The 26,007-nt window shown below is 42.1% G+C and overlaps 1 protein-coding gene across 2 annotated transcripts in view; it reads right to left on the bottom strand.

Annotated features, from left to right (window-relative positions):
• The window catches only part of PAWR (pro-apoptotic WT1 regulator), a 104,096-nt gene that overhangs the window by 32,685 nt on the left and 45,404 nt on the right, over nt 1-26,007 (bottom strand). For both annotated transcript variants that reach the window (XM_021092812.2, XM_084957788.1), the window contains exon 2: nt 749-880. In XM_021092812.2, coding sequence (XP_020948471.2) covers nt 749-880 — 132 coding nt within the window. The remainder of the gene's footprint in view (nt 1-748; nt 881-26,007) is intronic.

The following is a 26,007-nucleotide window of genomic DNA, read 5'->3' as shown; positions in this document are numbered from 1 at the left end:
CATAATAAATGAAACGCATTTTCATAATAAATTTAAAAAGTTAAAGCTGGAACTCTGCAAAGATAATACAGTAGCTTAAGGTCTCAAAATGTCATCAAATTAATTTAAAATTAGCTTACATCAAGATCAATCCCAAGTACAGTTTATGTGGAATGATTCTACCTAGCTACTTGTTTTAAACCGAGGCACCTCAGTACCAACAACTCACAATTTCCTGTGCCACAAGAACTCAAGGTAACAAATGATTTGAAACTCACTTAAATTTTCTTTTAAAAAGTATTTTATAATTACACAGAAATATGAATGTTTCTGGCAATAAAATATAAGTTGTTTTTATTATTATGTTTAAACATCTGACTTTGTAGAAACTTGTTATTCAGCTCTTTACTTGCTACACAATTCTAATGCAAAAATCAGCCTAGAGCAGAATTGTCCACTCCCTTAAATTCACTAATCCTTACTGTTTTAAGATCAAAAAGGTAATTATTTTTCCTGGTCATTTTTATAACTGATACTGTTTAAACCTGGTTAGTCAGGCAGTTAGAAGATATTCATTGACCAGGAACTAAGGAACCAATACTGCTTATGGCAAAAAGGATTTGGATATAAGGAGGATGCGTGGTTAAATCCAAGGAATACACTGCAACGGAGTCGATGCAACCAAGATGAAACTGGAAAAATTATTAGCAGTAACTTAAAAATTGTCATTAAAAATCACGATGACATTCCAGAATTTTTAAATACTCACTTGCAGCAGGTAGGAACTTCCTGGATCTAGTAAGCTAACAGCCTCATTTTGCATCGTGTTCTGTTGTGTAATTGCATCTTCTCGTTTTCTCTCTTTCTGCCCAGCTTCATCATCTTCATATTCATCTAAGCACTGCAAGAAATAATAGTTTCCATTTTACTTCCATATGATATTAGTAAAATCTTCTGAAGAGTATGTGAAGATATATTTGATAACATCGAGAAATGTTTGTGCGTTCAGAAACTTTACACAGTAGGTGTTCCTCTCAGTAGCAGGTACACTTCATTCCTATAAACTAAATTATCTGCTCAAAACACAAACCTCCACATTCCCAGGCCTGCCAACGTATCCCTTCTCCAGGCTCTAACTATCAGTGACAAGGTTTGCTTAAAGGTAGGGTTCACTCACTCTTTTTAAAACGGTCCATCGTCAACGAAACAGACTTTCTATCTCAAGGCACTTTTTGGAGGTAACAAAAGACAGAGCACACAGACATGGACGGCAGGGTCTAACTGATGGTGAGTGTGTGTGTGTGTGTGCACACCTACAGATAACAATGACAAAGGCCACTATCTAGCTTAAGAGTTCCTTTAAGTATTTTCACCTGGGGAGTAAATCTTCTGCAAAGACTTTATAGAGGAACTCATAATACAAAGAATGAGTTTAATTTGGAATTGCAGATATGGAAAAAAAAAAGAATTTCGCATTGAGCGTATATGGAAACGCTCACAGGAAAGGGTGCTGTTTAAAAAGCTAAATCAACACCTGCATTAGCTATCTCCAGACTCCTTTCGTGAAAAAAAAAAAAAAAAACCACCACCACCACCCACAAAAAGAAACAAAATTCTACCCATTACACCCACTGTGAAATGGGTCATCTGTTCCACGTAACTGAACTTATTCTTAACAATACACTGTCCTCGTGTGTCCTGTGAGAGACCGAAAAAGTAATGTCCCTGCAGGCACCCTGTAAACACTAAGACGCTGACCAGACCACAGAATGGCAGGAAAGACAAGAGGGTTTACCAACTGTGCACAGAGAAGAGAAAGACTGAGGCCACGGCGCAAACCATGAAGGATCTAGAACAGGATAACACAGCAGATAAACAGCACATTCAAAGACACAAGGTCCACGATTGCGAGTACAGAAGAAAGCATCCGTCTGAGATGGAGTCTTCAACTAGGACGATGCAGAGAGAAAGCTGGTGGACAGATGGAAGGAATGAATTAAAGAAACACGGAGGCTGAGATGGCGAAGAATGTTCAGGGTCTCCTCCTGTCCTGCCAGCAAGAACAGGTGTCACGTGGTCCTCAGCTCCTCACCCCGTGGGAGCTGGGACTGAGACGAATGAAGCGAGGAACCTGGGAACACCGTGCCTACTGCCACTGCTGTGCGTACCGACCTCTTCCCGACTCTGACCCGGGAGCTTCGTGCCCTCTGCCAGGATCCGTGTAACAAGAGCAGGTAACACATTAGCGTACAAGCAAGGTGAGACCTCAGACCCTTCACAGTCCCTAACAGAGGCGAGGACTGGAAAGGCATATACGCCCTAATCACAAAGAAACATAAATAACAAATAGCCTGAAGAATCTGGACTTTTCATCACATAGCACAGAAAGGTGTTACAGGGCTACAATTCCCTGGAATGTTCAGTAAAACATGACCAAACTGATTTGAGTAAAAGAACTTGTATGTAGCCGTGCAGGGTTCTCATTAACTGGGACAGGGACCAAAGTGGAGAGACGAGCACAGTAGGAACAGTAGGAAATTTCCAACACAGTAGGAAAGTTGATGTGAAACACACCCTATGAAAAATGACATATCCCAGGCGGAAAACAGAATCAGTAAAGAAATCTAGCAAAGGGTACCAAAGGTTCAGAAATTAGTCCTGAGTAGAAGAACCATCTCCTTTAAGACTTTTTAAAAGACCTTATCAAACCAACAGACAGTATCATGTTTTATGGCAAAGTATCAACAAAATTTAAAAATAAATACAGACCAAAAAGAAAACAAAAAGACAACTTTCAGAATGGGAGAAAATAGTTTCAAATGATGCAACTGACAAGGGCTTAATCTCTAGAATATGTAAACAACTTATACAACCCAACAGCAAAAAAGCCAATCACCCAATGGAAAAATGGGCAAAAGAACTGAATAGACTGTTCTCCAAGGAAGATATGCAGATGGCCAGCAAACACATGAAAAAATGCTCAACATCGCTGATTATAAGAGAAATGCAAATCAAAACTACCATGAGATACCACCTCACACCAGTCAGTATGGACATCATTAATAAATCCACAAATAACAAGTGCTGGAGGGGGTGTGGAGAAAAGGGAACCCTCCTGCACTGTTGGTGGGAATGTAAACTGGTACAGCCACTATGGAGAACAGTTTGGAGATGCCTGAGAAATCTATACATAGAACTTCCATATGACCCCGCAATCCCACTCTTGGGCATCTATCCGGACAAAACTCTACTTAAAAGAGACACGTGCACCCGCATGTTCATTGCAGCACTATTCACAATAGCCAGGACATGGAAACAACCCACATGTCCATCGACAGATGATTGGATTCAGAAGATGTGGTATATATACACAATGGAATACTACTCAGCCATAAAAAAGAATGACATAATGCCATTTGCAGCAACATGGATGGAACTAGAGACTCTCATCCTGAGTGAAATGAGCCAGAAAGACAAAGACAAATACCATATGATATCACTTATAACTGGAATCTAATATCCAGCACAAATGAACATCTCCTCAGAAAAGAAAATCATGGACTTGGAGAAGAGACTTGTGGTTGCCTGATGGGAGGGGGAGGGAGTGGGAGGGATCGGGAGCTTGGGCTTATCAGACACAACTTCGAATAGATTTACAAGGAGATCCTGCTGAATAGCATTGAGAACTTTGTCTAGATACTCATGTTGCAACAGAACAAAGGGTGGGGGGAAAAAAAGGTAATTGTAATGTGTACATGTAAGGATAAACTGACCCCCTTGCTGTACAGTGGGAAAATAAAATAAAATAAATAAATACAGACTTAAGACACTGATTCCACTATCAACAGAGGTGTTAACATACTGCTGGAAGTGTTATCCGATAAACCTGGTTAGAAAAATGGTATTTTGACAAGAGAAAAGGAAATTCTCATCACTTTAAATGATCCACTTTTGTCAAGAAAATAACCTAAAAATATTTAAGAATTATTAGTTAAGATGATTTTTCATTATGCATGCAAAATAAATAGCATCTCAACATAATAATAGCTAGATTATATAATTTTAAAGTAACCAGAAAAATAAAAACTTTATGCAAAACTATAAAACTTTACTAAAATAGACTTTACACTAAAATCTTTTTTTTTTTTTTTTTAGGGTCATACCTGAAGCATATAGAAATTCCCAGGCTAGGGGTCCAATTGGAACTATAGCTGCCAGCCTACGCCTCAGCAGTGCTGGATCAGAGCTGCATCTACAACCTACACCACAGCTCACGGAACTAGTCAGGTTTGTTAACCACTGAGCCACGACAGAAACTCCTAAAATCTATTCTTAAATGAAGAAGAAAAACCTCAGGAGTTCCCATAGTGGCTCAGTGGAAAGGAAAACGACTAGGAACCATGAGGACGTGGGTTCGATCCCTGGCCTCACTCAGTGGGTTAAGGATACAGCATTGGCCGTGAGCTGTGGTGTAGGTCACAGACGCGGCTGGGATCTGGTGTTGCTGTGGCTCTGGTGTAGGCCGGGGGCTACAGCTCTGATTAGACCCCTAGCCTGGGAACCTCCATATGCTGCAAGTGCGGCCCTAAAACCAAAAAAAAAAAAAAAAAAAAAAAAGGAAAAAACCTTCAACTCAAATTAAGCAAAAAAACTGGAAAGGCATATAATATTGTGAAAGTGAAGGCATATATATATATAATACTCTGAAGGCATAATACTGTGAAAGTGTCAATCTGTAAAACAATGCATAAGCTGAATTTATTGGGCAAGTTAGGGTGGATCAGATCATCCAGATGAATGAATATTTAAGACGTCCAGAAAAATTAAAGGAAGGGTTATGACAGAACACCCACTCTCGTTAAAATGCACAGAACCACAACCCTGAAAACTGCATATGATAAAGGTCCTAGAACAGAAGAGAGAGTGGAGTCAGGAAATGCTTTGATGTGCAGCACTGAGACAAGAGAGCAACCAGAGTCTGCGATCTGGAACCAAAGGTGGTCTCACCTAGTCTGCTGCGTGAAAACCATCACTCTCCAGGGCCTGGTAAGAAAAATCCCTGCACGCAGGATCAAATGTCAGTAGCATGAAGCCAGAATTCTTCACTCATAGAGTAGTACACACCCACCAACATATTTTAAAAGAAAGGAAGAAAGAGAGAGACAGAAAGAAAGAAAGAAAGAAAGAAAGAAAGAAAGAAAGAAAGAAAGAAAGAAAGAAAGAAAGAAAGAAAGAGAAAGAAAGGAGAAAAAGTAACCTTCAGTAAGAATGTCTGAAAAATGAATAAATTCGTTTCCAAGATGAGATCAAGGAGACAGACTGTGGCAGCCACAGTTAAAATCGTGAATGTTCTTTTCCTTGGCAACACTCTTACCCACTGACCTGGGAAACTATTTATCATACTGACTTTCTCTGTGGAGCTTGTATATATCTTACTCTTCAGGAAGCTTTTAGAAGAGGGATGACTTGATGAATCACAACTTCCCTCCAAAGTTCTAGAATCCAGTACAGTTCTTTTAGCCACTAAGTAACATTGCACAAATCCTTTAAGCTATTTAACTTAACAGGGATAAATACACCTGCAGGAACGACTTGGTCGAAATGGTGAGAAAGAAAAGAATGAAAGCAAAAAAGAACTGATTCGATGGACAAAGGGGGGTAAAGACATTTTCTATGTTTCTTGCGGAGATCAGGACTACTCTAAGCCTGAGCTGGCTGGTATCTGTAAGGGAAAGAGAGCTGGTCTTTACCTAAGTACTAGCAAAAAAGAACCGAAAAGAAAACCCTAAAATATTTTTAATAGATTCCTGCTATGAATTATAAACTTTTTATCTGTGAGGAAAAAGATGAGAATGGCTACTGATTTTATATTACACTTGCACCAATATGTGGGACCAAATCTCCCATCTCTCTTCTCAGCTCTCCTTTATAGATAAACAAAAACACGGCAGAGTTATTCTCTCCTTTTACATGGATTACAGAGGAAGCTGCATGAAAACTGGGTTAACAACTGTTTGAAATTGAAACCAAAAAATCAGATTTTATGAAACAGGTAATAAGCATCACTAATTCTCACTGAGCTCTTTGCTTTTCCCAAAGGTGCATTTTAGAGTGCTAATTTTACTTTTTTATTTTTATTTATTTATTTTTTTGTCTCTGCCATTTTCTTGGGCCGCTCCCGTGTCATATGGAGGTTCCCGGGCTAGGGGTCGAATCAGAGCTGTAGCCACCGGCCTACGCCAGAGCCACAGCAACATGGGATCCAAGCCGCATCTGCGACCTACACCACAGCTCACGGCAACGCCGGATCGTTAACCCACTGAGCAAGGGCAGGGACCGAACCCGCAACCTCATGGTTCCTAGTCGGATTCGTCAACCACTGCGCCATGATGGGAACTCCTAGACTGCTAATTTTAGCAAATAAAACCTCAGAACGACAACAAAAAAGAAAATGTATGATTTCCATTGCTAATAAAAGTATCAATATTGAAAAAAAGAGAAACTACTTTCACGTGTTATAAAAAGTTGTTTAGATTATTGCTACGGATCTGACAAAGTAACCAAATAAAAAGGAAATAGGGGATATTTTTTAAGTCCTACTAGTTAGGATTCAAAAAATTCTACTTCATAGGAACACAACAGAAAATTCAGAAATAGATCTAAATACACAAACAAATTGTGTTTACAATGGAAGTAGAAACACACACCAGTGGGAAAGGATGGGCTTTTTTAAAGACATGGGTCGGGGATACCTGGATAGCTGTATTTTTTTTTAAATGTGAAATTGGATTTATTCCACATACCAGGACAAATTCCAGTACATCATTTACAATGAGCAAAAATTTGAACAGACACGCCACCAAAGAAAATATACGAATGTCAAATAAACACTTGGGGGGAAAACAGGTTAATATCAGCAGCTGTTGGGGAAACACGATGGGCTACCACCACAGGCGCACTGGAGTAATAGAATGAAAGAATGACGAAAACTACAGTGTTAATGACGATTTGGAACAAGTGAAACTCTCCTATATTGCTGGAAGGAACGAAGGGTGGTATTATTATGTACAGAAAAGCTTGGCAATTCTTTTTTTTTTTTTTTTTTTTTTTTTGTCTTTTTGCTATTTCTTGGGCCGCTCCTGCGGCATATGGAGGTTCCCGGGCTAGGGGTCCAATCGGAACTGTAGCCACCAGCCTACGCCAGAGCCACAGCAACGCGGGATCCGAGCCACATCTGCAACCTACACCACAGCTCAGGGCAACGCTGGATCGTTAACCCACTGAGCAAGGGCAGGGACCGAACCCGCAACCTCATGGTTCCTAGTCGGATTCGTTAACCACTGCGCCACGACGGGAACTCCGGCAATTCTTATAAATTTAAATGTACACATACCAGACGACCCAACAACTCTACTCACAGTTATTAACCAAGAAAAATGAAAACATATGTGCTCAAAACTTATGCAAAAACTTGTACAGAAAAATAAGTTTTCTTAAGGGCCAAAAACTGGAAATGGTCCAACGTACATCAACCGGTGAACAAACGACCCGAGTCACACAGCCGCGTGGCGGGAGACGCTCAGCCACCAAACAGGTGGCTCTCAGAGACCTCAGGTCAAAGAGGGGACACCAGGAAATAAAGCCCATAAGCCAAAGGACGCCACTGCTGTACAGCGGTGGAGGAAGCACATCAGTGACAGACAGCAGATCAGGGGCTGCCAGGAGCTGTGCCGGAGGGGAGGGAGCCAACTACAAAGGGGCAGAAGTGACGGGAAAAGGTTCTACATTCTGGTCCTCATGACGGTTTGCCAAGTCGTGTCTACTCACCAAAATTCATCAAATTGCACTCTTAATTAAAACAGGAGCACAGTGTTATATGTAAAAGACATCTTAATAAAAATGACGTTCAAAGAGAGACGTTGGGGAGGTATTACATGAATGAAATGAGTTTTAAGAAAGGTCAAACATAAATGTAATGTAATTAAGACTCTGGATCCAAATACTAGTTACAGGAAGTAGAGGGGACGGAAGAACCTATGAGACAACACCATGGAGATGCCGTCGCGAAAATTCAGATGGTGGGAAACGCTAAGTAGGAGTCAAAAAAACTGTAAAAGACCATGGAGCAAATATTTTAGTCATCTGAGGCTACATCAGATTTGTTCCCTTTTTCAAAGCAACACTTTCAATATACAAAAACAATTACTGGCTCTCCATCAAACAGCAACAAGCTTCTGCGGACCCTGCTACAACTGTACAACACAAATTGACTTGGAGAAGAGACTTGTGGTTGCCTGATGGGAGGGGGAGGGAGTGGGAGGGATCGGGAGCTTGGGCTTATCAGACACAACTTAGAATAGATTTACAAGGAGATCCTGCTGAATAGCATTGAGAACTATGTCTAGATACTCATGTTGCAACAGAAGAAAGGGTGGGGGAAAAACTGTAATTGTAATGTATACATGTAAGGATAACCTGACCCCCTTGCTGTACAGTGGGAAAAAAAAAAAAAAAAATGGCCAGTCCCTACAACTGGTAACTTCCGAGCAGGCAAAGGCAGGAAAAAGGAGATGCGCAAACTGCCAACTCAAAGGACACGTGAACCAACACACCAATACACTGACCTCTTCCGCATCTCATTCAAACAAAGCATTTACAAATTTAACTTAAAAGTCTGAACAATGATGAAATCTGAAATTAGGTCTCAGGAGCTTCATGAAGAAACCTCTTCTAACTTGTTTAGGTTTCAAAGAGACACTGTTCTTTTGTTTAGAAAAGATTCCTTATCTTTTAGAGATATATACTGAAATACTGAACAATAAGATAAGAAGTCATCTGAGATTTGCTGGGAAATAACACAGAGACAGACTGGGTCGTCGGGTGGGAGCTGATCCCTGCTGAGGCTGAAGGACGTGGACAAGAGGAGCCTCACCACCCGCCTCCTTACTCTTGTGTGAGACTGACATTCCCATTCCCATAAGGAAGTGTTAAAATCAGCAATAAAACTTAACTGTGCGTTGACTAAAAAACCAGAAGGAGATATGTATTTTCCGATGCAGCGTAATATTCCTGCCTCTAGAGAACAAAACGGTAGAATATTATTTAAAAAATATTCTCGGGAGTTCCCGTCGTGGCGCAGTGGTTAACGAACCCAACTAGGAACCATGAGGTCGCGGGTTCGGTCCCTGCCCTTGCTCAGTGGGTTAACGATCCAGCGTTGCCCTGAGCTGTGGTGTAGGTTGCAGATGTGGCTCGGATCCTGCGTTGCTGTGGCTCTGGCGCAGGCCGGTGGCTACAGCTCCGATTGGACCCCTAGCCCGGGAACCTCCACATGCCGCAGGAGAGGCCCAAGAAATGGCAAAAAGACAAAAAAAAAAAAAAAAAAAAATTCTCAAAGACATGGGAAATGTTTATAATTTAATACAGCATGAAAAAAAAAAAACTATGACGAATGACAGGAAATACACGTTATATCCAGACTGATTTTCTTTTTTCAGTTTATAATTGTTTGTAAATTATACATTCAATTAAAAAATTCTAAGAACTCAGATTTTGGAAACAGACAAATCCACATTCAGAGCCCAGGCTGATCACTTAGAAGAATAACAGCATCTACTAGCAACTGAGTATTTTCTAGGTGTGTAGAGTACGTTAAGCACTAACACCTCGTATTTCGAATACAAGCAATTCTCACAAAAACCTTAGGAGGTGTGCACTACTTGATATAAGAGGCATGTGAGGGTCAGAATTAAGGAACAGAGTTGTGGAGGGTACAGCCAGAGCTCCAACCCGAGCGGTCTAACTAAAACCCGAAACGCAGTGTTCTAACTAGCAGGTGTAACCTCGTCATCAGTCGCAAAATCCGTTTAGCGCACACAACCCAAAGTTTATACGAAGAAAAGGAACAGAACCGAAAAAAAGAGTGAGCACTTTCCTGTGAAACTTTGGTTTCAGATCACCAGTACGTGTCCTGGGTCACTTGGCAGAGCAGAATCCCTGGAAGCTGCGGCAAAGAAGAGGTCACAGCGGTCCGACCTTGCAGAGGGTTCCTTACGCTCAGGTTCTGCCCAGGTCGACGCGTGACCTCCTTCCCGCCGCGTCTCTTCGTGGTTCTTTGGGCGGCTGCTCGGCTCTTCTCCGCACAGGCTCGCTCCATACCTTCCCTGCTCATCCCGTCGCAGCCCAGCCCCCGCCCCCAAATCATCCCTTGCGCCTGGGGGCGTCCTGCTCCTGACCACTTACTTCGCTCTCCCCTCGGGGGAAGGACACCGAGTTGGCTCCTCGCAAAAGCCCTTCCCCGGCAGCTCATCACCTGGAAGCTATTTGTGTTTGAGGTTCTTTCCTACCTTTGGGCTCGGGGGTGGGACTGATGGCCCCGCTGGCTACTGCCTCTCCGGAGCAGGGTCTGCATCGGCCCGGGATTCTTACCCAGTCAGCACCTCTCCCTACAAGGCATGGATTGTGCGGGGGCTTCTTGGGTCATACTGATGACTAAGAAATGTCACACGCACCATCAGAAGCAGGAAGTGGGTATCTTGCATTTGAAAAATTAGTCCCTCCAAGAAAAAACTGACCTACATCCGGTTCAAATGTAAAATGTAATACTGAACACTCATGCGGGTGAAAAATATATTTATAATTACCCGAGTGTAAACATATTTTACAGGGGGCTAGAGTGGGGGAGGGAAGTTCTAGGGTTTTAAAAAACACACAGATTTTTCCAGGAAGACAACTACCCTTTAAATCCAGAGAATATGATATTTCATGGTATTCATTTGTCAGTAATCTCATTTTTTTAAAAGCTGCTCAACATTTTGAAAAATGTCACTAACAGCAAAATTATTTGTGGTATTTGACTAAGAAAGTACAATTTTATCAGTCAAAAAAAAAGTTTTCAATATACCAAACATTTAATAAGTTCATAGACCGAAATAACTAAAAAGGATGCATTTTATGGTAGCTTTTCCCTATTAAATTTATAAAGCAGATTCCACAAAATTCTGGAATCCAGGAAAAGCAACATGACATTTGCCTACTTTAAACTCATTCTGTATGAACATATGTTTAAATGCTTCTAACATGTGGGAAAGCGCATATTCCGTAGGACTTCTTACATCAATAGGAATTCTTAGACAGTAGGGTTTACCGAAGTATGATGGGCAGTCATCACTCACAACTACTGTTTATCTGAAACTATGCATACTAAACAAAAAAATACAATTTAAAAAAACACTTCAGATGTATTTTTATTAAAATTAATTTTTAGTAAATGATTAAGCGAAGTTTTGCAACTTTCATAATTTTGTTTGCTTGTTTGTCTTCTTAGGGCTGCACCTGCAGCATACGGAGGTTCCCAGGCTAGGGGTCTAAGGGGAGCTGTACCGCCGGCCGAAGCCAGAGCCACAGCAATGAGGGATCTGAGCTGCATCTGTAACCTACACCACAGCTCACAGCAACACCAGATCCTCAACCCACTGAGCGAGGCCAAGGACCGAACCCGCAACCTCATGGTTCCTAGTCGGATTCGTTAACCACTGCGCCACGACAGGAACTCTGCAAATTTCACAATCTGACAGAATAAATTGTGTGGTGTGCTCTCCAGTTCTTGGAAGAGTTCAATTAGAGGTTGTCTCGCGTTCCTTTTTCTTTTTTCACATTTGTTCTGTTTCAGTAAGGGAAGAGTCTTACAAATGAATTAAGCAATTCATTCAATTCCGAACCCTATTAACAGCCGTCTGCGAAATCCATTTAAACATGCAAATTCCCGGAGTCCCGCCAGGACTCAGCGGTCATCACCCCGACCGGTACACACGAGGACACGTGTCGATGCCTGGCTTTGCTGGTGGGCTGGGGATCCGGTGTTGCCGTGAGCTGTGGTGTAGGTCGCAGATGCGGCTCGGAGCCCACTGTGGGGTCTGGTGGAGGCCGGCAGCTACAGCTCCGATTCCACCCCTAGCCTGGGAACCTCCAAAGCCGCAGGTGCGGCTCTAAAAAGCGAAGAAAACAAAAAATGAAACAAACAAAACTGCAACTTCCCTTAATTTTCAGAATCCTACCCAAAAAACATCAGGTTCTTCTCTTCAAACGCCTCAGTTTATGCAACCTATGCACACCTGATCTCAGTATAAAGAATCCATGCAAACTCCTTGGGTGTTTCCGTTTTCAGTAAATTTTTGCAAAGTATAATTACTTCTCTTTATATAAACTCTAGGAAATAGTGCAATACTTTCTTCACGTGAATCAGAATGAAGAACAGAATTACAACAGAACTAAACAGCCACATAAATTTTACTGTATCTACATACAATAAATCATATAAATGCGGCTCCAAACCATGCTGATTTCCCTCTGCATTTACAAGAAAGTCAATTAAACAATTTTAGCAAAACTTTTAGGGAAAAGGAAGAAAACAAAACCATAGCTCCATGAGATGGAAAAAAAGTTGGTATTTGGGATCACACAATTACAAATGTGGGTAAGTGCCTGTGGTTTCCAAAATGAAACTTACATGTCCATGAAAGGTATTAGGGGAGTTAAGAAAGATTCCACTCATTTCTTCGGAGAGACCGTGCCAATCTTATCAGCACTGCTGCTTCTGTATCCGTCTCTCTCTCTGGTAGAACCTTTTTCATCCTCCATTAGCCCTTTATCGAGCATATACCACTCTGTCATCACACACACGCTGCCCAGCTCTTCCTTCCCTTCCCTCCCTGCTCCTAAGCCAAGAGGTTTATTTTAAAATGTTTAAACAAAAGAAACTTTACAACATACATAAAAGAATACTGAAATGAGAGCAAATTAATAAGCATCTCCATGTGAAATGCTTTTCAGAACTGAGCAAAATAAACAAGTGGCCACTCTCCTCCCATTAGGTAGCTGAAGAGGCTACAGACATCTGTCATACGACGAATAAAAACTGCTACACGAACACACAGCCCTAAACCAGAAAGTCTGGGAACCAAGCAGAGGAAATTAAAACGTATGACTTTCCAAGACTCATGATTAAACACCTTGATTAACTGTGTGAATCAGCAACCAGTTTCATCCATCACACTGAATTAGTTATGCTTTCTAACAACTTGGTAACATACTAGTAGAAGTACACTGATGGGAGTTTCCTGATGGAAATAATAATAATAACTTTAAAACTACTGTTTGGTACTTTGTTTTTGGCTGTGCCTGTGACATGTGGAAGTTCCTAGGCCAAGGACCCAACCTGGGCCACAGCAGCAACCCAAGCTACTGCAGTGGCAAACTGGATCCTTAACCCACTGCCCCACAAGAGAACTCCCTGGGTACTTTTCATTTAAATAGAAAATGACTTTTTTTTTTTATTACAAAACTAATGTATCTTACAAGATAACTTAAAAATAGAGAAAAGAGGAGTTCCCATCGTGGCTCAGTGGTTAACGAATCCGACCAGGAACCATGAGGTTGCAGGTTCAAACCCTGGCCTCGCTCAGTGGGTTAAGGATCTGGCATTGCTGTGAGCTGCAGTGTAGGTTGCAGATGTGGCTCAGATGTGGCATTGCTGTGGCTGCAGTGTAGACCAACAGCTACAGCTCCGATTAGACCCCTAGCCTGGGAACCTCCATATGCTGTGGGTGCAGCCCTAGAAAAGACCAAAAAAAAAAAAAAAAAAACAGAAAAGAAGTTAAAAATATCTAAAGGATATCTTAAACTGTCATCGCTTTGGTACAAATCATTCAAGTACAACTTTTTCTCTTTTTTTTGATCAAAACAACTGTAGGCGTCTTGTTCTGAGATCTACTTCCATCATCTCTTTGCTTTCCACAAAAATGTCAGTAGCTGCAGAGTTATTACAGCATGAATTTAATTCATGATTTGTTTAATCAGATCTATGCTGTGGGACATATAAGCTAAATACCCTTTCATATAAATGTTTGTGCCTATCACTAATTTTCATAGTTCATTCGACTTGCTGCCAAATTTTCCTCCAAAAAGGTTAAGGTTGTCTCACCCTCACCCTTTTTTTCAAAATGTTATGGTCACATTCACAGCATATGGAAGTTTTCAGGCCAGGGACTGAGTCCGTCACAGCTACAACCTATGCTGCAGGTGTGGCAACGAGAGATCCTTTAACCCACTGCACAGGGTCAGGGATCCAACCCATACCTTTGCAGCAACCTGCGCCACTGCGGTGGGAATCTCTCTCTCTCTCTCTTTTTTTTTTTTTTTGCTTTGGTCTTTTTAGGGCCATATCTGCGACCTATGGAAGTTCCCAGGCTAGGGGTCCAACAGAACGACAGCTGTTGGCCAAAGCCACAGCCACAGCAATGCCAGATCAGAGCCACGTCTGTGACCTACACCACAGCTCATGGCAACACCAGATCCTTAATCCACTGAGCAAGGCCAGGGACTGATCCTTTGTCCTCATGGATACTAGTTGGGTTTGCACCGCTGAGCCACAATGAGAACTCCTGCAGTCAGATTCTTAACCCACTGTGCCAAGGCAGTTACTCCTACTTTTTTTTAACCCTCTCCAAACATATTAGGCAAATATTGGTTTCACTGAATCCCAGTTGGCAGGATGGACCTGTGTTCTCTTTGGCTGTGTATCTTTCTTTGCGTATCTCTGCTTTCTTCACTGATATGCTCTCTCAGTTTGCATACTAGTTTACGCATTTTCTTCGTATTTCCAAAAGCTCTTCATATCATAAGGCAGTAACCTCTGTCGAGCATACACTGCCAGTTTGTTCCTGGCACCCCTTTTAAGTCTGCTTGAGTTTTCCTTTTGAGATTTTCCCCCTTTGGTTTTATGTTCAGAAAATGTTTTTACCCATTTTAAGATCTAATAAACACACACGCATTCCAATTTTTTACCGTCTCATTTTTAAACTCTTTCATTCATCTCGTTTAATTTCTCACATAGTGAATGAGCGTGGAATCTAATGCCTGTTATGATGAGCACCTGTTCTTGTCACAGACGCGGAATAATCCACAAGTGCGGCACCGGCAGCGCCTGAGGAACTGCTCTGGGAGAGATCGGCATCCCTCTTGGGTCCACACCTGGGGCTCTGAGCAACTTCTATCTCCTCCCCATCGACTCAACACGCTATCTTAGTGTTTTTATATACGGCTAGGTCACAACTTTCTATTCTGTTCCACTGATGTACGTTAATACCCAAATCACACTATTTTTAGCATTAAAAAACGAAGACTACCTAGTGGTATCTAGCGGTTTCCTTCACTATTATTTATTCACTTGTAAAACTCTCTGGGTCATTCCCAGACAACATATTTTCCTGGCAGAATAATTATTTCAATACATCTGAATTAGTGTCTAAAGTAACTGGGGAAAACTACTGACAACATTAATTAGCTGTGAGATCTTGTAAAATGGGAAACAGCAGAAGCCACATAACAGGGCTGTGCAATGAGAACTAAGGAAACAAAACGAGACGTGGAGTGTGGACAGACACAGCGAACAGGTGGATCTGAGTGGACTGGACCGGAGAGGGTCAAAAGCAATAAAGTGGCAGCAGCAAGAGGAATACTGGTTTTCTGCTTCGTGGTATCCTTCTTGCACACAGATAACTTGAAAGAAGAGAAATGAGGAGTTTGGTATCGAGCATTTGAAATATTTGTGGGATACACGAGGAAAGGATGGGCCAAGGCAGAGATCAAAGGCTAAACCGACTCCACTAAAACTGCAGGGGTTTCTCTCATGATGACTCGAAAGCAGGTACGTTAGATGACACAGGCAAATAAAAACTGAGAGAGTTTGACAGAGGGTTCTCTAGTTTCTCTGAGAAGTAACTGCTGGCCTTCTGCTGACAATCACGGGTAAAAGTTTAGGATATGGTCATGGGTGCAGGCATATTAAAGGTTTAAAATATGTATTTGTAGGAAATATGAAAGTGAGTGAAACAAAAATACGTAAAGGATTTCTAGATAAATTCTTAGGGTCCAGCTCAGAAGGAGAACCCTAAGACTTCAAAATGGCACCAATCTGTAATATCAGCTACCACTAATTTAAAGCTCATTACTGCTCTGAGTCCAATTCTACTACAGAAGCGTATTCATAAATAGTTTCAGCAAGTTGTCCAGTTATTTTTGGAATAAGTAAGGAGGAAGTCTCCCATACTCCTTAATTGTTGAAACGAGTAACTCAGAAGCAAATAGGCAGGATATTATTTGTGCGATTATACCTGAATATGACAACTTTGTTAATATCATTTTCCATCAATATCTGACTTTCCCTCACTGGATATTTTTTCTTTTAAATTATTAAACTTCGTAACAAAGACTCCAGGATCATACCAGTTTTAGGTGAAAATTCTTTCCACAGTTTTACGTTATATACTTTTTTTTATTATCTACAACCCAACCTAACTGTATTTGTTTTAATGTGTAGCAATTGAGAGTACTAGGCTTGAATATTCACAATATAAAAACTTCTCAGGAGTGCCCGGCGTGGCGCAGCGGAAACGAATCCAACTAGGAACCATGAGGTTGCAGGTTCGATCCCTGGCCTCGCTCAGTGGGTTAAGGATCCGGCGTTGCCGTGATCTGTGGTGTAGGCCTGCAGCTACAGCTGTGATTTGACCCCTAGCCTGAGATCCTCCATATGCCGTGAGTACAGCCCTAAAAAGGACAAAAAAGACAGAAATAAATAAAAACAAATTTAAAAAATATGAAAACTTCTCAATGTGAATCACACAGTCAATGCTAGGGAAACAAACTATTTAAGGAAAGGAAAGAGACCATCTTCAAAAGAAACTATCGAAAGAGACAAATACGTAAGCCATGTTCTGTCTTAAATGCATCAGTGATGACTCTTAAACAAGCACAGTGCTGGGGCTGAAAAAATAAACATCAATATCATATTCTTAAGCTCAAAAATTCACAAATTGATTATACTCCTAGAAAAACAATGAGTAGTCAAATAAAACAAATAACCAAAAACACCTGTATTTAACTTTCAACTATTGTCAGATTTAAATAGTCCAACAGTCACAGCGACATCTGCAGCTACATCCTGCACTCTAAGGACAGTTATGCTTCCACTTTCCACATGTGCGGGCAATATACTGAACTGCTCTATGCTTCCGTTTTTCCATCTGTAAAATGGGGATAACGGCGGGAATTACGCCCCATAAAACTGGAAGGATTCGAGGAAATAATGTGGGCAAAAAGCCAAGCACAGCGAGGCGCACGGCCACGGGGCACGTGCTTTATCAGCGCAGCGCCACCGGCGAACACTGAGGTGTCCACGGAAACATGCGGATGCCAGTAACGGCTGACTTTCCCGGGACACTTGGGATGCACTAGGCTTTGTTCTAATACTTTCCTCGGGTAACTGCATTTAATCCTCACAGGTAGGCACTAGTATAGATGGCTTTGGTGAATACTGCTTCACCTGGAATCACTCTCCCTCCTTCTCTATGCTAATCCGACCACAGCGACCCTGTTCCTCCACACAGGCGGCGCTCTGCACTGACCGCGTATTTACTGAATGAAACCTTGGATGATTATTTCAAACGTGAAAAATAAGATTATAAATTCTTAATTTCTTAATCTTTAGCTCGTTCCAGTTCTTTTAAGCTTGCGATTTTTATTTTTTCCATTGTAGTTGATGTACAGTGTTCTGTCAATTTCTACTATACAGCAAAGTGACCCAGGCACACACATACATATGGTCTTTTTTTTCACAGCATGCTCCATCACAAGTGGCTTATACAGTTCCCTGTGCTACACAGCAGGACCTCACTGCTTAGCCACTCATTCTGGTTCTCAACTGCATACAACACAGCACTGCTTTTTCTCCTCTCATGTTGCAAGTCCTATCTGATTAAACAGGTTTTAAGGTCCCAAAGCACAGACCATGCCGTTTCTGGATCCTACAGTTTCTCATTAGCAACACCTACATCATGGGAACTTAATGAGTGCAAATGCAAATTCCCTAATTTAACATTTCCTTAGACTGGCCTATAAAAATTTTAAACAATTTTAACAGCAAATGTATTTACTTTTCTTCAAAAACTTTCCTTCTGCTTCAAAATACACTTTGAAAAATCCTCACATTCACAGAAATAACCTCTGGTAACTACGTCCCATTTTATCATAGTCAATTTCACTACAGATTCTACTGAGAAACACAGGATCGTCAGGAAGTCTCATACCTAGCATGCCTTAAGAAACACTACATAAATGCAGTAAAGTCTCATTTCTTCAGCACTGAACAAGCAATGCTTTCCTACCTTACATAAAAAATATGGATCACTCTCAGGCTCAAACCCCTCCTCCCAAAAAGTGAAAAGCAATGTTTAACAAATTCAGAGCATCTGAAACTAAGTCAAGTCTAAAAGGACTGCAGGCAGAAGCCCTGAAACTTTTAAAAATAAGTTATCTTACTAGTTTTGGGGTCAATGTTTATTTAGAAAACTACTCAGGGGAGTTCCCGTCGTGGCGCAGTGGTTAACGAACCCGACTAGGAACCATGAGGTCGCGGGTTCGGTCCCTGCCCCTGCTCAGTGGGTTAACGATCCGGCGCTGCCGTGAGCTGTGGTGTAGGTTGCAGACGCGGCTCGGATCCCGCGTTGCTGTGGCTCTGGCGTAGGCTGGTGGCTACAGCTCCGATTCAACCCCTAGCCTGGGAACCTCCATAGGCCGCGGAAGCGGCCCAAGAAATAGCAAAAAGACAAAAAGACAAAAAAAAAAAAAAAAAAAAGAAAAGAAAACTACTCAGAATTTCCTACAGTCAAACTACCTATTGAGATTTTGAGAGGCAGGGAGAGTTAAGATTATACCACATGTTGAGATTTCTCCACTGTAAAGTGCTTTTTCTGAGAATTCAGAAATATTTGGATAAAGACAATGACAGAAGAACTTGTATACATACTTGAACAAAAGGAATGATAGGACCAAATCCTTTGGAATTGAGCAATTATCCTGGAATCTCTTATGTTTAAAGAAACAAAACCACCAAACAGCTTCTGTCTCCTTCGGCCAGAATTTTCTTTCTTTCTTTTATTTATTTTTTTAATTTTTGCTTCTTAGGACTACACTTGCGGCATATGAAGTTCCCAGGCGAGGGGTCAAATCAGAGCCACGGCACAGCAACGCGGGATCTGAGCTGCATCTGCAACCGACACCACAGCCCATGCCCACACTAGATCCTTATCCCAAGGCGCGAGGGAGGCCAAGGATCAAGCCTGGGCCCTCATGGACAGTAGGTGAGTTCATTACCACTGAGCCACAACGGGAGCCCCCGGCCAGAATTTTCAATAGAGCGCATCACCAATGGTCACTATCACTAAAAAGAAATTACTAAATACAAAAGGGTTACAGGAAAGGGACCCTGGAGAAGAACAGGTGGAGAGTCATAGTTTGGCTAAGGGTCCACAGGCAGAGCATAAAGCGCTTTGGGGGTTCCACAGAGACCCCGCCCTTTGGTCTAGTGCCTGTAACGGTGACTTTCAGTCCTCTTTTCCCTGGGAACATGCACCCAGCCTCGCCCAATAAGCTTTACGTGTCTGTTTAAGCTCCTTGTCCCCTAGGCACATCTTTCCATCCTCCACAGAATCAATCCAAAAGTGCCTCAGGAGCTCTCGGGTGCTTCAGCAGGTTAATGATCTGGTATTGTCACTCCAATAGCTCGGATCACTGCTGTGGCTTGGGTTCGATCCCTGGCCTGGAAACGACCACAAGCCTGAGGTGCAACGAAAAATGAAAAAAGAAAGAAATTTGAACTTACTACACAAATCGCTCATACTGATATATTATTTCCCTTTTTTAGAAAAATTTCTCTCCCCAAAAAATAAAAAAGTTTTGTGTAAAACTAAAACTTATCTTTGGTGTAAGCTAGCATTTAGCACAGGGGATGACACACGACAGGCACCGGAATATTAAACAAATGAACAACCTAGCAAGTAACCTCATTAATCTCCTTGAGCTTAGCATGCTCCCTACACGCCAAGGGCCTTCCTGAGCACTCCCTCAGTCCTAAACCTTCCGTCCCTTGGCCCTGAGACTCCGCAACACAATCCTATTTTCTGTACCTTCTTCCTTTATCCCAGGCCTGCAATCACGAGGCGACCCAAGGAAGCAACCAACCTGAATGACCATGAGGTTCCACCTTCCCAAGCTTTTTAATACCCTGGATATGAAGGAGAGAGTAACCAGGAGAGAGCTGATTAGCTGACTAGTTTGAGCAGCTTAAGGCAACCGATCCTGGAACGGTTTGATGAGTGAGGTCTTGGGTGATACTTTGTGAATACATGTGTATGTGCATCTGTGAGTCTGAGGTTAGGGGACAACTAAAGGCTACTGACAATGGCCAAGTAAAGTAAAAAGACAACGAATCATTTAACCTCAATTCTGGGTAATTACCGCATGACACCCCTCACTAAACCGTGGGCTCATTTCACTTCAACTTCCATTAGCTAATAAACTCGGCTTGTGCCATTAATTCTCTGGTTCTACTGATTCAACGAAAGTAGTTAACTGATTTTTTTTTAAAGTTTCCTAGGAGAACACTATTCATGTTAAATCCAACACAGTAACAATAGCATTAACAAGCACTAGCACCTATGTGCTCGGCACTGGACTCACTACTCACCAGAGCAGAGCTCTCTGAACCCACGCAACAATCCCACGAGGGAGGCACTCTTACTACACCCACTTTACAAATCTGGAAGAAGTTAAGCAACTTGCGTAAAGTCACACAGCTAACAAGTGACAGAACTGTGATTTAACTTCAGACAATCTGGCTGCAGAGCCTATGCTCTTAGGACTACGCTGCGATGACCAACTTATTCTCTAATGTTCCTGTCATTTAAAAAGGTCTCAAAAACAGCAGATATCTAATACAATCTTTACTAAGAGGAATAAGAAAGTCTCATTTACCAAGAGAATCTGCATAGTGACTCCTTTCCTGAGTATTTCAAGGAATGGTAAACATTTATCTGAAATGTCACAGGGCAATTCTAGGGTGGGGTAGATAACTGAAAAAATGTATTTCACTGAATCTAAAGACATCATTGAAAACACAGCATTATTGTATGTGCCACTGAGAAAGAAAATTCTGCCCAACTATGACAATATACATCATTTTTATTGTTGCTGTTTTTGCTTTTTTTTTTTTTTTTTTTGCCATTTCTTGGGCCGCTCCCGCGGCATATGGAGGTTCCCAGGCTAGGGGTCGAATCAGAGCCGTAGCCGCCGGTCTACGCCAGAGCCACAGCCACGCGGGATCCGAGCCACATCTGTGACCTACACCACAGCTCACGGCAACGCCAGATCCTTCACCCACTGAGCAAGGCCAGGGACCGAACCCGCAATCTCATGGTTCCTAGTCGGATTCATCAACCACTGCGCCACGACGGGAACTCCCTGTTTTTGCTTTTTTTTTAAAGGGCTCCACCCACAGCATACGGAAGTTCTCAGGCTAGGGGACAAACTGGAGCCGTAGCCACTAGCCAATGCCACAGCCACAGCAACACCAGATCCGACCTGCGTTTGCAACCTACACCACAGATGACAGCAATGCCAGATCCTTAACCCACTGAGCAAGGCCAGGGATCGAACCCGTGTCCTCATGGATCCTAGTCGGGTTCGTTAACCATTGAGCCACGAAGGGAACTCCCATCGTTATGTTAACACATAGCATTAAAAGAAAAGTGAACAAAAGTATAATTAAGTCAATGGACTACAGTCACTTATCAAGGGCACTTTCAGCATATGGTTGCTTAATAGATGAGACCACAAACAAAAAAAAATAGTGTTTCTTGAAATCTGGCTCTATCATTCTGGGAATCTATACATATTTGGAAGAACTTAAAAACCTGAGAACAACCTAAGATTAGAATTTAAATTGTGGCTATAGAGAACACCAAGACAACATGAGACACTGGTCCACCAAGCATATCCGTGGGTTAGCACATCTGTATTAGTTTGCTGGGGCTGCATAATAAACCCCCACATACTGGGCGGCTTAAACAACAGAAATTAATCCTCTCACAACCTGAAGGCTGTAGGTCCAAGATCAAGGTATGGGCCGGTGTGGTTTTATCGAGGCCCTTCTTTCTCCTTGGTTTGCAGACAGCTGTCTTCTCATCCCCACCTGACCTTTTCTCTGTACGTGGGCAGCCCCGGTCTCTCTGGACTCTTACAAGGACACCAATCATACGGGACGGGCACCTCACCCTTACAACTTCCTTCACTCTTACTTATTCCCTTACGGTCCTATCTCCAAATACAATCATATATTGAGGGTGGGAGCTTCGACATAGGAATTTGGAAGGAGAGTCCAAAATGCAGTCCATAGCAGTAGCTGATCTCAGGGGAACCCATTCCTAGAATACAGAGCATCAGAGACTACGTCAGGTCCTTAACCCACTGGGCCACAATGGGAACGCCCCATAAAATAGTTAAATATGATACTCAGTAACAAAAATTCCATTCCTCCATGCCTTAATTGTTGTCCTATTTCCTTTGTCAAATAGCTGGTATTTCAATAGTGTCTATATTCAGAAAATCTAAAAAACAACTTTTACTTACATTCATTTTTAACATCTGTGGCGAAGACAGGGATCTCTGTATTTTTGCTAATTTGTTTGTAAACATATTTTCCCTTTAAAGACTAAATACCCAAGGTAAAGAAAAGACAACTGATTTGAAGTCTGAAATTAAACCAGTTTCAAACTGAAACTTGGATGTCAAGGAGATCTGAGTCTATACCTTCCAGCCCTCATAATTCCTAAGGGTGACGACTCCCCAACAGGGCACCAAGGTCGGCTGAAGTCACAGGCTCCTCCAAGGGAAAGAACAAACGTGTGACATCTGTGGGGCACTGCACGAGCACCAGCCCAAGGGCAATCGCTTTCAAAAGCAGATCCTGCTACTCTCCTCTATACGCACTCCCAGCTTCACAAAACTAAGTCTCTGTGACCAAAAAAAAAGAAAGGAAGAAAGAAACCATGGTCAAAACAAAAAATAAATGTTTCATAGGAAATGAGAGCAAAGAGTCCAATCTGATGCCATTCCAAGTTCTCAGAAGCTGTATAAGACGTGTACCATCAGAAAAAAATTCAGCTGACTACTGCTTCAAAGAACAAAGTCAGAGAATTCATATACATTATTTGTTCAAGTTGTTCGACCATAAATCTCACGTCACTTGGATCTAACCACTAGGTAAACAGAAGTATTTGCTATTTCTTTGGATCTAAGGGCACCGCGAAGAAATGACTGGCACCCTGAGAGTGTGGTGAGTTGAGAGCCTGGGAACCTTCTGATCGGAGAATAAAATGAAACGCCACCGGGGCTGTCACTAAACTTAACGAAACATGAGGGACTATATTATTTCCGAAACCATATATAAAAGCGACTGTTCAGACTCTAATGTAGTCTATTTACAAAGGCCTTTCAAAGGCCAGTCTCCATCCCTCCCTCTCGCCTTAACTGAAGCCCAGCTCTTGCCGAGAGTCCAGTCCCTCTGCAGCTCCCTCGGTGGAAAAATACTCTTCCTCACCAGAGCTTGTGCAAATCCGTGATCCTTCACCCACACTTGGGAAAAACAACTGCATGGTATTCTCATGATACGATCAAAATTTTCCAACTAACTGACAGCAGTCTTGGTAACAACATACACAGTATTAGCAATATTAATATTACACAAAGCTTCCCTAAAACATTTTCAGACCCATGTCCTGAAATATCAATATCCTCATTATCCCAACAATAAAGTTTCTTGGTATAATTTGAAGGCCCACAGAGCCAGCTCAATGTTGATCAAAAAATTCAAAGGGCTTTTAAGATTATGAAGCCTAGGAGTTCCCGTTGTGGCTCAGTGGAAACAAATCCAACTAGGAACCATGAGGTTGAGGGTTCGGTCCCTGCCCTTGCTCAGTGGGTTAAGGATCCAGCGTTGCCGTGAGCTGTGGTGTAGGTTGCAGACGCGGCTCGGATCCCATGTTGCTGTGGCTGTGGTGTAGGCCGGTGGCTACAGCTCCGATTCAACCTCTAGCCTGGGAACCTCCATATGCCACAGGAGCGGCCCAAGAAATGGCCAAAAAAGACCAAAAAAAACAAAAAAAACAAACAAAAAAAACGAATACGAAGCCTAGGATCTCGATTAAGAACAAGTGAGTGTTCATATCACATTGGGGTCACCAAAAAAAAAAATACAAAAAACAAACAAAAAAAGAACAAGTGAGTAGCATCAACTTCTGCTACCATTACCTTTAAAGCAAATCCCTCTGCCTCCTGAGTCTCGTCTCCTCAACCATAAACAGGGCCATTTATACAACCACATTTAAGGATGTTCAAATGAAATTATGCTTATTAAGCACTTCATAAAATGTTACTTATTAAACAAACCAACGGACCCATCATTCCTCCAAACATGTATATGCAAAGCAGCATGTGGCAAAAAGGGACGGAGTCAGAGACAAGACAAAGAATCTCTTCCCCTCAGGGACCTTAGAGTCTAGTGGGGAAATAATTAATATACGGAATCTCAGCTTCCTTCCACTAAAATGACAGCGAAGACAGGTTAAAAAAGATATTGGCACATACCAACAAAAACTGAGACAAAAAATGAGAGATGACAGCTAAGTTTCGGCTGTAAAAAGCAGATGGACAGTTGCTGGTTTTTGCAGAGCAAACGGACATCTACTTGTCAACCAAAAAGGTGTGTGGGGGGGGGGGATGACACCAAGAAACTGGGAAAGAGGCTCGGGAACTGAGAGTCCGAAGCCCCTAACGGCAAGGGAAGGGATGGGCAAAAAAGGAGGAAGAGTGAAAGGCTGGTGAGGAAGTCAGGACCCTGCGACCTACCCCTTCAGGACAAGATCCACTCTCTCCGAAGAGGTGCCTGACTCTGATTCACCCGCACCTGTCACGGGTGGAGGCGAGGGAGCAGCCACACTGGAACAAGGAATGAAGGGCTACACCGAAAAGGGGTATTTCCAGTCCCCTTCCCCCAAGTGGATCCAAACACCAAATGAAAAAAGTGCAGTAACGAAATATTCCCTCCATTTTCAGACGTAGCGGATAACCACAGGCAGGAATTAACTGTCACGGTCCTGTTCACCAGAAAGTCAAAGGCTTTACTACGCTGAACTCACAGAGAAAGACACAAGACACACAAGGAAGGGAGTTCTATCCAGAGGCTAGACGACCATCTCCTGAAAAAAGTTGTAGGCAATGAATAGAGAGGTTGAGGGAACACAACTCTAAACTCGGTACATTTCACAAAACGGTCCTGCAGTTATTTTAATACACACTAGAAGTAACAGAGCTAGTCTGCTGAGCCTGTATTTCGAAAACTGTTCAGCTAAGGCTAAGTTTAAAACATATTAGGTAAATGTTAACACAGGCCCTTTGCAGAAATGGCAGCAGTAGGTAAACGCCCCAACTCTGAGGCACACTCCTGCAGGGGCAGTGGCTTCACTGGACGGCCAGGTTAAGTCCGAGTGAAGAGAAATTGCTTCAAACGCCAAGGATTCCTTCAAGTCTGATTCTAGGAACATTTGCAATAGATAGACTTAGAATTACACAGTTAACCTGCCATAACACAGTTGACCAAAGAGGTGCTTTCTCAGAGACACTTTGCCCGAGACAGAAAATAACATTAGCTAAAAAGTATTATCTGGCTGTAGTAATTCCAAGTTCAAAAATGGAATAACAGATTAGATGAATAAGAAAGCACTTAGATAAGGTACAGAAGAGGAGAATTATAAATTATATTAATAGAAACTACTATTTATTGAGCTCCTACTACATACTAGGCATTGAGTTAGCCAATCAAAACAGCACATCTTTACACAACTCCCTTTAACAGATGAAAATTCTAAGACTCAAGTTAGGTAATTTACTTACGGTCCTGGCTGGGGGCAAGGGACGTTGCGACGGGGAAAGAGTGTGACGTAGGGAAAAAATCTTTGATAACCAGCTAGGCATCCCACTGAAATTACCATGGTACTCTGTATTTCTAACATTCAAAATCCTTATAAAATTCATAAAGTAAATGAATAAAGACTAGTAGGTAAGCAAATGGCCAAC

The sequence above is a fragment of the Sus scrofa genome, chromosome 5 (assembly GCF_054392235.1).
Source record: "Sus scrofa isolate SSC_HxYL_T2T_F1_AM1 chromosome 5, Sscrofa_HxYL_maternal_Yorkshire_Landrace_v2.0, whole genome shotgun sequence".
NCBI lineage: Eukaryota > Metazoa > Chordata > Mammalia > Artiodactyla > Suidae > Sus > Sus scrofa.
The sequence above is the reverse complement of the archived record's forward strand: the minus strand, read 5'-3'. Positions and strand labels throughout refer to the sequence as shown.